The sequence below is a fragment of the Crocuta crocuta genome, unplaced genomic scaffold (assembly GCF_008692635.1).
Source record: "Crocuta crocuta isolate KB4526 unplaced genomic scaffold, BGI_CrCroc_1.0 scaffold274, whole genome shotgun sequence".
Lineage (NCBI taxonomy): Eukaryota > Metazoa > Chordata > Mammalia > Carnivora > Hyaenidae > Crocuta > Crocuta crocuta.
In genome coordinates this window covers 2,516,727-2,530,093 of record NW_027530222.1, presented here as the reverse complement: position 1 = coordinate 2,530,093, position 13,367 = coordinate 2,516,727, and the positions used below count along the sequence as shown (strand labels likewise).

The 13,367-nt window shown below is 38.9% G+C and overlaps 1 protein-coding gene across 1 annotated transcript in view; it reads right to left on the bottom strand.

The window, feature by feature from the left end:
• The window catches only part of EEIG2 (EEIG family member 2), a 103,209-nt gene continuing 89,842 nt past the window's right edge, over positions 1–13,367 (bottom strand). Inside the window, exons 8-12 of the mRNA XM_077765614.1 lie at positions 11,771–11,866; positions 11,438–11,627; positions 11,214–11,341; positions 9,991–10,060; positions 1–4,218 (exon numbers count right to left, since the gene is read on the bottom strand). Coding sequence (XP_077621740.1) covers positions 4,176–4,218; positions 9,991–10,060; positions 11,214–11,341; positions 11,438–11,627; positions 11,771–11,866 — 527 coding nt within the window. The 3' untranslated portion in view covers positions 1–4,175. The remainder of the gene's footprint in view (positions 4,219–9,990; positions 10,061–11,213; positions 11,342–11,437; positions 11,628–11,770; positions 11,867–13,367) is intronic.

Below are 13,367 nucleotides of genomic sequence, written 5' to 3'. Positions count from 1 at the left end.
TAAAGTTTAAGATTTTTATTGAACAGGTATAAGACTCACCTTAACATTATTACAAATACAATAAAAGCTTTTTTTGGTAAAAAAAAAAATTCCTGGATTTATAGTTGTACAGTAAAACAAATACATAAATATGAAGGTCATTTCCCAAGTATTAGAACCATACTAATGGAATCACTTCCCTAACATTTTTTTCCGGTAAATATTTACATGATCACCCACAAGTATAGCAACTTCCAGAATAAGACGTATTTCCAAAATACAATCAAACAACATATCCTAAGTGTCTTTCTCTGCAAGGGATTTGGGCAATGAATAATCGGCAAGAGAATTTTGTTATATATAGAAAATGAACATAAACATTTGTAAATGCAGACTGTGCTGTCTGTGTAAATAAAAAACTTTGCCAGCTTTGTCGTATAGGGAGTGGCTAGAGACCAGTCACATGACTAAAATATACTGTGTATATATTATCCTATGAAAAGTCACATATAAGGTAATAATAAGGCCTTTATTTCCAGAGTAGTCTTAAAATAAGGTTAATAGGCTTATTTCATCCTTTATATTTTTAGAGTTCATATTCCTAAACAACTCGGCTATTAAAATTATGCATAGTACCTAAGCCAACACAGAGAGCGGCATTAACAATTTCAGTTACAGTACTGGACTATATTCACATGACGTACCATCTAAGAGCTGACCAAGTATAATTTCTGAACTGTCCCAGTTAGACCTGTTAAAACAAAACGCAACCCCTTCATATGAGCCCCATTTCTTTCAAGCATATTATAAAAGTCTTAGGAAGCCTAACAGTTCAGAGTATTAAATGAGGTATTTTTTTTTTAATTTTTAGATTTTTTTTAAATGAAGTATTTAATGCTGTCAGCTTGAGTTTGCAAAGCAGTCTAGTTAGCATGGAAATCTCAGTCAAAAATTACTTCTGGATGTTTTATGTTTTGGTTAGTGGTTAGCTGAAGATTTGTTTTCCTTCTAGAAACAAATGGGCTAAGGTGGTGGACCTTGATGGCTCACAGTTTTCATGAAAAGCAAAATAAAACAGAAGAATCTAGTTTGGATGTCATTACTCTCATGGTATTTTCCTAGAATGGGATGATGGACTTTAGGATTCTTGGTCAAGACTTTCTCAGATTTTAAGTACTAATCCACATCAGTTGCTTGCATACGGAAGCTTTCAACACGACAAAGGGGAGTCAACCATCAAAATGCAAACTGATGGTCCAGGGCTGCTCTGCCTGCCCCCTTCACATCCTCTCTGGTCTCAGTTACCAGCTCAAGTCACAGGAAGTGGGCTCCTGACCAGCCTCTGTGATTCCCCCAAACAAGGCATATAAGATTTCTGCATCTGACCACAAATATAAAGCTTTATATGCCAAATATATACGCCATTAATGTTTCTCTAGGATAGGATTAGAAAAAGACAAGGTTATATATCTGCAAATTCTCTAAGACTGGGTGATTTGAAATTTGACTTAAAAAAAATAGAAATTTGACTTTAATATTTAAAAATCAATTTACTAAAATCTTATTTTTTCAAATCCAATTTTCTAAACTCCAAATAGAACCAAAAGTGCACTTGGTATTTAAAAAGTAATTTTCTTCAGTAGCTACATGGTTAAGATACAGCTACACCGTATATGCTCTAAGAAAAACCAAAAAATAAGGCAGACACTCAAGTGAACTTTAGCAAATATATCAGAGGATTGTAATGAAATATGAGTGCAAAGTATGCCAATGCAACACAAAATAAAATGAATCCAGACTTGCACTGATTTTTCCCTAATCAATTTTTCTATTTATTAAAATGATTTCTGGGGCACATGGGTGGCTCATTCGGTTAAGTGTCTGACTCTTGATTTCAGCTCAGGTCATCCTAAGGTTTGTGAGTTTGAGCCCCTGCATCCGGCTCTGTGCTGACAGTGCGGAGCCTGCTTGGGATTCTCCCTCTCCCTGTCTGCCCCTCTCCTACCTGTGTGGTACGTGTGTGTGCGTGCACACGCTCTCAAAAATAAACATTAAAAAAAAAAATGATTTTCTACTACATAAATCAAGACGTAACTGGTGGCTGCTAAACGCGTGATATTTATGCTTTTCAAGATCTCCACATTTTGTTTTTAAAAAATAGTTCTCTATCATTTTAAATACAGAGAGTCAGTCTTGAATAAAGGTATCAGGCCAAGAGCAGGCAAGGATGAGGAAGATGGGCAATGCCTGGATTACAGTACCTCTTACATAGCTGAAGAATGTCCTCACTGAACCTTGCTTACAATCTATAGTTCTTATTTTCAAAACTGCAAAATTATTTGCATTAGTGCCAATGAAAAATATAGTCTAGAAATAATATTTTGAAAATAGAAAAATATGTTCTTAAAACGTCGTATCTCCAACACTATCTTCTTACCTCTATTAAAAACTTTGACACCCCCCTCCCCCAATAATATATAATGGATGGATCAACTCACTTGTTTATCACAGAGAGCAAGCAAGTCTTTACCACTGCAGCTAACGTTTTCCTTGGTTAGACTAAAATGTTCAGGTCACTTTTTTTCCTTTCAAAACAAAATAACAAAAGTATTACTAATGACTCAAAACCTCTCTCAACATTCAAAATATTCTAATATGGGTTTAACCTTTAAAATATATATATATGTGCAACAGTAGTATTGGATTAATTTGGAATACCCAATCCTTGAAATGTTAAAAAACCAAAAACCATAACATGAACTACTCAAGGTTTCCTAAACCTTTATATTTGGATATTGAAATATTTTAATATATTTTTCCATTTACTTTGCCAAAATAAAAATACCTAGACCAAAGTTATTCACACATACCACATTTTTTGGGACAGGATTTTGAAAGTAAGGACTGGGAATTACTTGTTCTACAGAATCTACATTTTTCTTCAGTGAATGAATGATTAAAACTTGTCAAGTATATTAAACTTGTCAAGAAAATTAACACCTGTCATGTAAGACCAGAAAAACTCTTCCCACCTGATAAAAAGATAATCTACCTTCTGAGCTTGTTAAACTGGATCCAGATCAGATAATACTTATTTTAAAAGCTGCATTGGATTATCTTACCTTTTATTGTCTCAAAATAACTGCTGTTCTAGTAAAGGAAAAAACATACTATCCCGTTGTGGGGAGTTAAAATTGAAAACCATGAGTCCATGTCAGTAATGTTAGGCAGTTGTCCCCTGACTTATCTGCCACCTCCTTGGTATAATTTTCAGTTTCAGATAAGGCTAAACTTACACAGAAAAGGCTGCTTGGTTTTTGATGCTACATTTTCCTCCTGTTCTGAATTCTGACTCCTGAAATCAGCAGATATTATTCAGTTAGAACAACTCTTATGGGAGCCTACCATATTGAATATTAAACTTAGCTTGAATCTCATATATGGTGCTAGCAGGAGTTCTGCAGCTCGACATTAACAAGCAACAGTGCATGCTGCATAATAACGGCGTTACACTCATTCACATATCTCAGACTTAAACACACTTATTCCATTTGTGACGGATATGTTTAGAATTAAGCATTCTACACGCTTCAACTGTAATATAACATTTCCCCAAAGCATGAACACCCAAACTTTCTATCAATTATTTAACCAAGAAGAGTTAATAAACCTAGTATAATACCATAGGTAGTATATAATATTATGGAAGATTTCCTTAAGAGATTATAACTATCTTGACAGAATTTATAGGGTTCAAGTCATTCACTTACTATCTCCCAAATATTAAAATTAAATAATTAGAGCCCAAACCTGTTGAGCACCTCTACTGCAGGTTTTAAACTTCAGGACTGAGCTATACTCAGACGAATAGTGTTGTTTTCCCCACCTGGATGTTTGGAAAGAAAGGCTTTTCGTTACTGTGTGCAGTGACCACAGAAGCCATGTGCCTCTAAACACACGTGGCACGGCACCTGGGTACTACTGTTCTGGTGTTTCCTTTTGGTGGGTGGGACAGGATGGCGGTGCACTTTGAGAGAAGAAATCAGTGTCAGCTTTCCCCTTGATAGAGGAACGTGCTTCATTTTTCAAATATGTTCATATTCTCCTAAGTGCTTAAATGAAGTGCCTTGACAGCTGGATTGCCCATGTCTCAAACCTCCAGGGAAGAAGCTTCAGTTCACCAACTTGATTGACTTCTAGCGTTTGATCACAACTTGTTCATAAGCTCCAGACCCCACCCTACAATAGGAGTAAGAAGAAAAACACTTCAAAATCTTGAACTGTAATGTCTGAAATTGTTCTAATTAACCTTTCATTCACAGAGTTACGTGCATTAGGCATTTTGTACTAGATTTGGTTTCCGCAAGGTTTAAAGATATCACAGATAGAAAACACCTGAAATATTAAATGTTTAGAATCAGTACATTGGATTAGTCTTGTCACACTTATTCCTATAGTAATCTAGTGCTGTTCCTAAATCTTGACCTGTGGCAAGAAATCTTTTCTTTATTTAAAAAAAATTTTTTTTTTAACGTTTGTTTATTTTTGAGACAGAGAGAGACAGAGCACGAGCTGGGGAGGGGCAGAGAGAGAGGGAGAGAGGAAGAGAGAGAATCCCAAGCAGACTCTATGCTGTCAGTGCAGAGTCCCATGTGGGGCTTGAATCCACGAACCGTGAGATCATGACCTAAGCTGAAGTTGGAAGTTAGACGCTCAAAAGACTGAGTCACCCAGGTGTCCCTACATTGTGCCATCTTGCCCTTGCTGGAAAGTGCAAGAATTCTTTTAGTCAACATGCCAGTGTTTTTATGTGTAGTCAGTAATGTAAATTATACCTGTGTAACAGATTTGAAGTAACGTGATCCTGAAAAGGGGTTTGTTTCTTCCTTGGTTTGGCAGACTGCTGGATGTCCCTCTGAGTCTAGCCTTTCCTTCTTCACAGTTTTACCTGGCTACAGGCTGTCCAGGCTGCTCATCTAGAGGTCACAGTTCTTAAACACCGTGTTGACAGTGTTGCCATGTGACTGTTCCATGCCATGGAACATGAATGGGGATGTGTCAACTTCGTCTCACTTGTTTAAAGAGCAATTGCTTGGGGCACCCGGGTGGCTCAGTCGGTTAAGCGTCCAACTTTGGCTTAGGTCATGATCTCACTGCTCATGGTTTGAGGCCCACGTCGGGCTCTGTGCTGACAGCTCAGAGCCTGGAGCCTGCTTTGGATTCTGTGTCTCCCTCTCTCTCTCTGTCCCTCCCCAGCTTGTGCTCTCTGTCTCAAAAATAAATAAACGTTAAAAAAAATAAAAACAAACAAAAGTGCAATTGCTTGCCCGGGTAGCAATCCAAGTTTGACAACAGGTAGGGGGATGGTGAAGGGCAAAATGGAGGGTACTTGGGTTAATGAATCACCTTGTACAACAAAGCTGTCCTAACAGCCTGGCCACTGTATTTTCGCTATATGTATCTTTTGTTACAGCAGCTTTGTTGCAAAGCTGCTTTGCCCGGATATTCCAGGTACTGACTGACTTCTATCAATAAAATATGGAGAATACTACAAATTTAAAATTGGCAAACTTTGTGAATAAAACGTGTTTAAATGAAGTAATGGGCTCATCCACAGAAGGTTTGTTATTGCTGATGTACCCAGCACTTTGGCCCTATGTTATAATGGAACACACATGTTCTCTCTATTGTTTCTTCATCTGGGAGGATACAGGTTTTTTACAAGTCTGTAAAAGCACAGTGTCTTTTTGATGGTCGCTGGCAGGGAGCAATCAGGCAAGGAGCTGAGTGGTGGTGTTGCATGGAGGGGGAGTATTACTGCTTTCAGTTATTGCCAGTACCCGTCTCCTCATGTGTCAAGACGCCAGCGGCTATACAGCCTGACATTTCACCCTGAGAATGCCAGAGATCAGTAAGATCAGAAGCAAACAACATGGCTAGTCTCTTCCTATAATGAAATTTTAAGAGGAAATTCTACAAAAATGGGAGTAATGCAGTGGTTACCAGTCCACTGTGTACTGACTTGGAATTCTCAGTTGACTGCTTAGAGGCTCCCGTTCTTACAGATTCTGCAGAGGAAACAGGCACCTCCTCATCAGAACACCAGTGAACACCCATTCACAGCTACAGATAATCAGAATCTGAAGGAGCCTTGGTGAGCCGCACAGCACACTGGCTGGTAGATGCCCTGAAATGGTTCTGCTCTGGCAATAATGGAGTAAGAGGAACCAGACTTTCCCTCCTGCTGTAAATAGCTAGAAAATTTTACAGAACACACAAAACAACAGTGTCACATACTGGATGACAAGCAGCATAGGACTGGTCCTGAGAGAAGGGAAATCAATGAAGAAAGCCTGAAACAGTTTCCTTCAGGGTCCTCCCAGCCTGCAGTGCAGGAAGAGAGAACCCAAACACAGCCAGGTGGTCTTTATTTTACTTTTTAAGCAGGTTCCATGCTCATTGTGGAGCCTAATATGGGGCTTGAACTCACCACCCTGAGACCAAGATCTGAGCTGAGGTCGAGGGTAGGATGTTTAACCAACTGAGCCACCCAGGTGCCCCAGCCAGGTGGTCTTTCTGAGTGTGGGAGTCAGAGGTCAGAGCTCAGGGAGGCTAAGGTCAGAGCTCAGGGAGGCTAGGGGCTGGAATTTATGGGTTTGGATAATAGAAGGAGGGGAAAATAATGGCTGGAGAATTTCCAAATTTTGATGAAAACTGTAAACCCATGGACCCAAGAAACTCAATGGACTCTAAGCGGAATAAACACAAAGAAAAACTCAGGCACATCATAACCAAACTGCTAAGAACCAGTGATAAAATCTTAGAAAAGCAGCCGGAAATGAAAAATAAGTCACACAGAAGAATAAAAACCGAAACGAAAGCAGACTTTCTGTCAGAAACTAAATGTGTTGAAGGCAAGCAAGGAGCGGCCTGCAAGCACCCCTGGGGCCGGTCAGACTGTGTCCACTAGACTTCAAGTGTGTTACTGGGGATACTCCTCCTCAAGTGTCTATTGCTTACTGCTCTGTTCTCTTCATTCTCATGGGTTCACTTATTTATTTATTTATTTATTTTTTACAAATAGTTTATTGTCAAGTTGGTTTCCATATAACACCCAGTCATGGGTTCACTTTCTTAACCACATATGCGCCTCTTCAGTGCCCAAGTAAATGACTCTAGTTTCATTTTGTGCTGCCAGTTTATCTCTCAGAATAGATCAAATGCTAACACATTAGTTTTTCTGAGACACACTGGCTAGCTATGGAGAGCCTATGTGCACAGGTACTGTGCTGGGCACTTCAAATAGATCCATCTCCACAATAACTCTGCGAGAGAGACCTTTAATCAGTGTATATGGAGTACTTGCATATAACTGCATGCCAGATTATATTTTCGTCATTTACACGTCTTACTTCACTTATTCTAGACCTTGTAACTCTTACGAGGTGGGTTCTGTTATTGTCACTATTTTGTAGGTGAGGAGACTGAGGCAGAGAGAAGTGATATAACTTATCAAAGATGCATGACTGATACGCGGGGGAGCCTGGAACCGAACCCATGTAGCCCAACTCCAGAGCCTCTGTTAACCCTGGTGATAATGGGTGTCTTTTTGGTGGTAAGTAAGAGATGTAATTTGTCAGGATCACAGCTAAGCTAAGCTGGGTTGTGATGGCTGAGCCAGGAATGAAACCAATGTCAGACTGCACGGCCCATTTCTCTTTTCGCCACGATACACTGTCTCTAACATTCCTTAGCCTTTCAGTGGCATGTAACATTAATCATTTACTTCAGCCCCTAATTATCATTTTAGGCTTTCATGCATTAGGTGATGATTATTCTAACATTCATTTAGATCCCACCCAAAAAGGGTGGGAGCCAGAATTATAAATGCCTTTAGAGCCCAGGTTCTAGATTATTTCTCAAATAGAAAATTAGCTTTCTTTCCTCTGAATAACAATATAAACAGCTAGCATATACTGAGAGCCATCTGTGTGTTAGGTACGGTGTTAAATACTTTACATAACTCATCTAATTTAATCAGTAACATCCTACAAACTAGGCATTATTGGTCACTCCCATTTTTCAAGTGAGGAGAGTAAAGCTGACAGAGGTTAATTACATCAGTGAAGTCAATAGCGAAGGGGCCCTGACAAGGACCCTGAGCAGTCTGAAATGAGAGTAGATACAGCTGTTGTTTTTGAGCATTCACTATTTTGGTTCCTTTTGGTCGGAACCCCTATTGTTTGCTGTTCCTCTACCTAAATTAATAAACACTAGAGCTTACACTTTAAAACAATGCCATGATGATCCCCACTTTTCAACAGGGGTAACTAAAGTTCCACTGAAGTTAAATGATTTACCGACTTTCAGTGAGTACTGAAAGAGATAATGTTAAGAATTGAATGAAACAATACATATGTGCCTGGCACATACTGATAAATGCTCAGTAAGTGCTATCTACAAATATTATATGTTTACTGTTATATAATTAGATATTATAATGTTATGCCTATACGTTCATTCTCTTTGAATCTACCACCAGGAATATTTGTCTTCCTCCTATCCACCTGATACTACCCCCCTCTACCCACTTACCTTTGAATTCTCCCCAACACCCTCTTCAGGTGTCAAATTTCTAGTAAGTTTTCTCTCAGTGAGGTCCCATCTCTGTTCTCTCAGAGTTTCCTCTACTTCTCTATATTATAGTGCTTATTACACTAACGTAAGTTTTAGTTTGTCTATCTCATCTGCTAGAAAAGAGTCAGATAATAAATATTTTAGGCTTGGGGGGCCATTATGGTCTCTATTATACTACTCAACTCTGCTGCTGTAGCATCAAAGCAGCCATAGATGATACATAAACAAGTGTTGCTGTATTCTAATAAAACTGTTTTTACAAAAACAGGCAGTGGGCCAATTTGGCTCACGGGCTATAATTTCTCAACCCTGTGCTAGAAACATAGGCTAGCTGAGGTTGAACTGGGTCTTTCTGCTTTGCATCCTCACCCACGACTTGGCTGAATAAATAGCTACTGAATTTAATGAGTGGATGACTCAGCGAGAGTTAATGAAAACTATAAATTGCATTTACATCCTCTATAAACCCCAGTTCAAGTTAACTACTTCCTCACGGCCTCTTTATATGTCCCTCTCTTATCTCCCTATCACAACTGATTGTAGTTAGTTGCTGATGTAGGTTACTTGCTGTATCCTTTGTAACTTTTGGACTCTGCAACGTGCTGGACACACAGGAGGTACTCAGTAAAAGGAATATTGGTGGAACAAATGAATTAGAAATTCTTTCAGGTTTTGAGCATTAGAGAATAAAATACTGTCTTGGACCAAGGGGGCTTCTCAGTACATCTGTGACTTATTCTGGAACTCGACATAAATATTACATGAAAATACAGAGTATAAGGGATGAACATAAGGGCAGCAGTCAGAACTCCTTCACTGTCCCGAGCATCTGTGCTTAGTACTATTTGCTGCAATGTTGGGAATCATAAGTAAGTCTGGCGGCAGGTACCTTTTCTTCACCTGAATCTGAGTAACTACCAGACTGATGTTTGGTTTTCTGAACTCTTCTTAGTATGTATGTTAGACTCTTGGAGGGGGGAGAAAGGGGAGTACAACAAAGGTTAGTACCAAGTGTATGCTGCTGAGTGGCTGTGTAACTGCTCATAACAGACCAGATCAGTGACTGAAGTGTAATTTTGCTTTGCTCTTTCTAAAATATCAGAATAAGAACTCTTTTCTAAACATCCTTTTTCACTGCATCTTGCCCAATGCTCTCTTGGTCCTCTACTACTACATTCTAAAAACACATTTAAGGAAACCAACAAGTAAAACTTACTGAATATAACTTCAAACATACTCAAGATAAGGAAAACAAAGAGCTCTAATTCTTCTCATGGATGCACTATATGTTTTTTCTAATACAAACTTTGTAACCTTCACCTTCTACTCAAGAACATATTCTTTATTTAATACGATGCTATCTGGACCACATACCTGTTTGGAAGATGATGGCTGCCGAAGGTCGTACTTCCCCCAGGACCCACAAATAACCTCAGTCCTTCTTCTGCAATTCACATTTAAAATATTTGTCATAGGTACACATATTACATTACTGTCAAATAATATTCCTATTGTACTAAATTCATAATTTACATTTAAGTTTTATTAAATACATTTTTATTTTTAGAGTTTATTCTTAAGTAATTTTGACACCCAACATGGCACTTGAGCTCATAACTCAGAGATCAAGAGTTGCACACTGTATTGACTGAGCCAGCCCCAAGAAATTAACTTTTAAAAAGCTACACATATATTTTAAAAACCAATTTAAAAGATATCCTTTTTTTAAAAAATTTTTTAAATGTTATATTTATTTCTAGGAGAGAGAGAGAGAGACAGCATGAACAGGGGAGGATCAGAGAGAGAGGGAGACACAGACTCTGAAACAGGTTCCAGGCTCTGAGCTGGCAGTCAGCACAGAGCCCGACGCGGGGCTCGAACCCACGAACCGCGAGATCACGACCTAAGCGAAAGTCAGACGCTTAACCGACTAAGCCACCCAGGCGCCCCAAGATATCCTTTTTTAAAAATTTATTTTAAGCAGGCTCTATGCCCAATGTGGGACTTGAACTCAGGACCCTGAGATCAAGAGTCACATGCTCTACTGACTGAGTCAGCCAGGTACCCCTAAAAGATATCCTAATAGTTATTTCTCATCAACTTCCCTAAAGTTGTTTTTCTTTGAAAGTGAGTAAAAAAGATTTCTCTTCCTACAAATTTCCACAAGCAAGGTTTAATTACTTCTCTTTACAACCAGTTACATAATGAAACTAAGTCCATTGCTAACTGCTCTCTTTTCATGCCGGTGTGAATAATTACATCTTTCAAATTGGTGGCATACAAATTTTGTCTCAGTGAAAAAGCTGAAGAGGGAATAAAGGATTCTGTTATTCACTATCATCTCAAGATCACTGCAAATTACACACTTGTGTCCAGTTATGACAAAGCAGATGCAGACATCGCTATAAGGGATATAAACACGGTAGACGCTGATGCATACACAATAAAAGCTTTCCTTAATATTGATGTTTTTAGGGGGACCTGGTGGGGAGGTTCAGTCAGTTCAGCATCTGACTACTGATCTCAGCTCAGGTCTTGATCTCAGGATGGGGAGTTCAAGCCCCACACTGGGCACAGAGCCTACTTAATCCACACACCTTCTGCACTGGAATCTAGGCTGAAGTCTTGACTCTGCAGTATTTTCTCTACAATATCATCTGCATCCACTCTGGTGTCATCAACTCGCTTCAGCTGAGATTCTACAGAATCTTGCTTCACTGGGCATCTTTGAAAATAATTAGAAAAATTTTCCCTTCGTTTTATTATGTTATGAGAACAAAGTTGTTTACTTCCTTCCCATTTAAACAGACTGAAAAGATACCTGTTGAGCAGTTCCAAAGCTGAATCTTCTGGGGCAGCTGTATCAAGATTTGGCTCGGGTATTTTTTGCTCAATTTCATCACATGGCTCTAGGATACTTTCAATTCCTGTTGATGTGCTTCCCACTGAGGTATTTCTCCTGTGGCAGAACTCAGAGAAGCTGGATGACCGGGAGTGGCATGTGCTATACCCTGTTAGAGAGAAATCGCTTTGGGTAAAATACAAACACCACACACACTGCACTTGAACGTTCTTCTCCCACACCCTGGCAGTTACAAGTAATCCTTTAGAACGATAAATGTCTAAGGAATTCAATTTCACTGTTAGCCTCTACCTGATACTTTTGACTGCTGGCTTGCATAGCTTGACGTTCTAGAATGTCCACAGGCACCAAGCTCATCTGGAACAGAGGCACTCTTTGCTGAAAGATCTGCAATGTGTCATAACATGATGTTACTGTTACTGCCAAGAAGTCAATGGTCCATTTGTATTCTTGCCTGCAGATTTTATAAACTGCTAAGTTCATTATCAAGAAAAATTAGTTACAAAGTGAAAGAGACCCTTTTAAATTGGTACAAGGTAAACAAGTGCTTTGCAAGAAATATGAAAAACTTAAATACCATAGTTTACTGAAGAAATATAGTTTTCGGTGCCTGGGAGGCTCAGTTGGTTAAGCACCTGACTCTGGACTTTGGCTCAGGTCATGATGATATGGTTCAGAGGACTGAGCCCTATATTGGGCTCTGTGCTTACAGTGCAGAGCCTGTTTGGGATTCTCTCTCTCATCGCCCCCTCTCAATAGAAATAAACTTAAAAAAATAGTTTTTCATAATATTTAAAAGCATTCTACCTTAAATAAAACCATTTCAGGGGTGCCTGGATGGCTCAGTCAGTGTCCAACTGCAGACTTTGGCTCAGGTCATGATTTCAAGCCCCACAATGGGCTCTGTGCTGACAGTGCAGAGCCTGCTTGGGATTCTCTCTCTCTGCCCCACCCCCTGCTCTCTCTTTCTCTCCCAAAATAAATAAATGTTAAAAAAGAGCANTTGAGGGTCTGACTTCGATTCAGGTCATGATCCCACTGTTCTGTGCTGACAGCTCAGAGCCTGGAGCCTGCTTTGGATTCTTTGTCTCCCTCTCTCTCTGCCCCTCCCCCACTTGCACACTGTCTCTATCTCAAAAATAAATAAACATTAAAAAAATAATAAAATCTTAAAAAAAGAATAATATAGGACTTTTTTTATTATTAAAAATTTTTTTAATGTTTATTTTTGAGANTCCAACTGCAGACTTTGGCTCAGGTCATGATTTCAAGCCCCACAATGGGCTCTGTGCTGACAGTGCAGAGCCTGCTTGGGATTCTCTCTCTCTGCCCCACCCCCTGCTCTCTCTTTCTCTCCCAAAATAAATAAATGTTAAAAAAGAGCATTTCAGTTTTTATGTTCAGTATTTCTCTACTAAAAATGAGTCAGTTGTATTCTTATAAATACTCACAAAATTGTGTGCTTTTTGAGAAAATCCTGCTCTCAAAAAATCCATCACAGCAGTAAACTAAAGAGCACATTGTTACTTTAATATTAGTGTTGCTAGTGCTAGGCTATAATTTGGGCAAATGTCTGTGGTTTAAATCAACACAGCAGGCAATATAGCAGTGAGAATAAAAGTTCTTAAGAATTGATTATAGTATTCAGTTTCAAAGTAAATGTATAAAAAAGCAATGTCAAAGCCATTTCTAGCAGTTCCCTGATAATGTGCATATTCCAGATGCCAATTATGTATTTCCGGAATGAGGTTTCCACAAAATGCAAAAACTGTGGCCATTTTTATTAGCATGAAATATTTGAAAACTAGAACTGTTTTTTTCACTTAGAGGAGAAAGGAAGCTGACTGAGTAACATAGCAAGTACAGCTATACCCTGTTAGAGACCAAG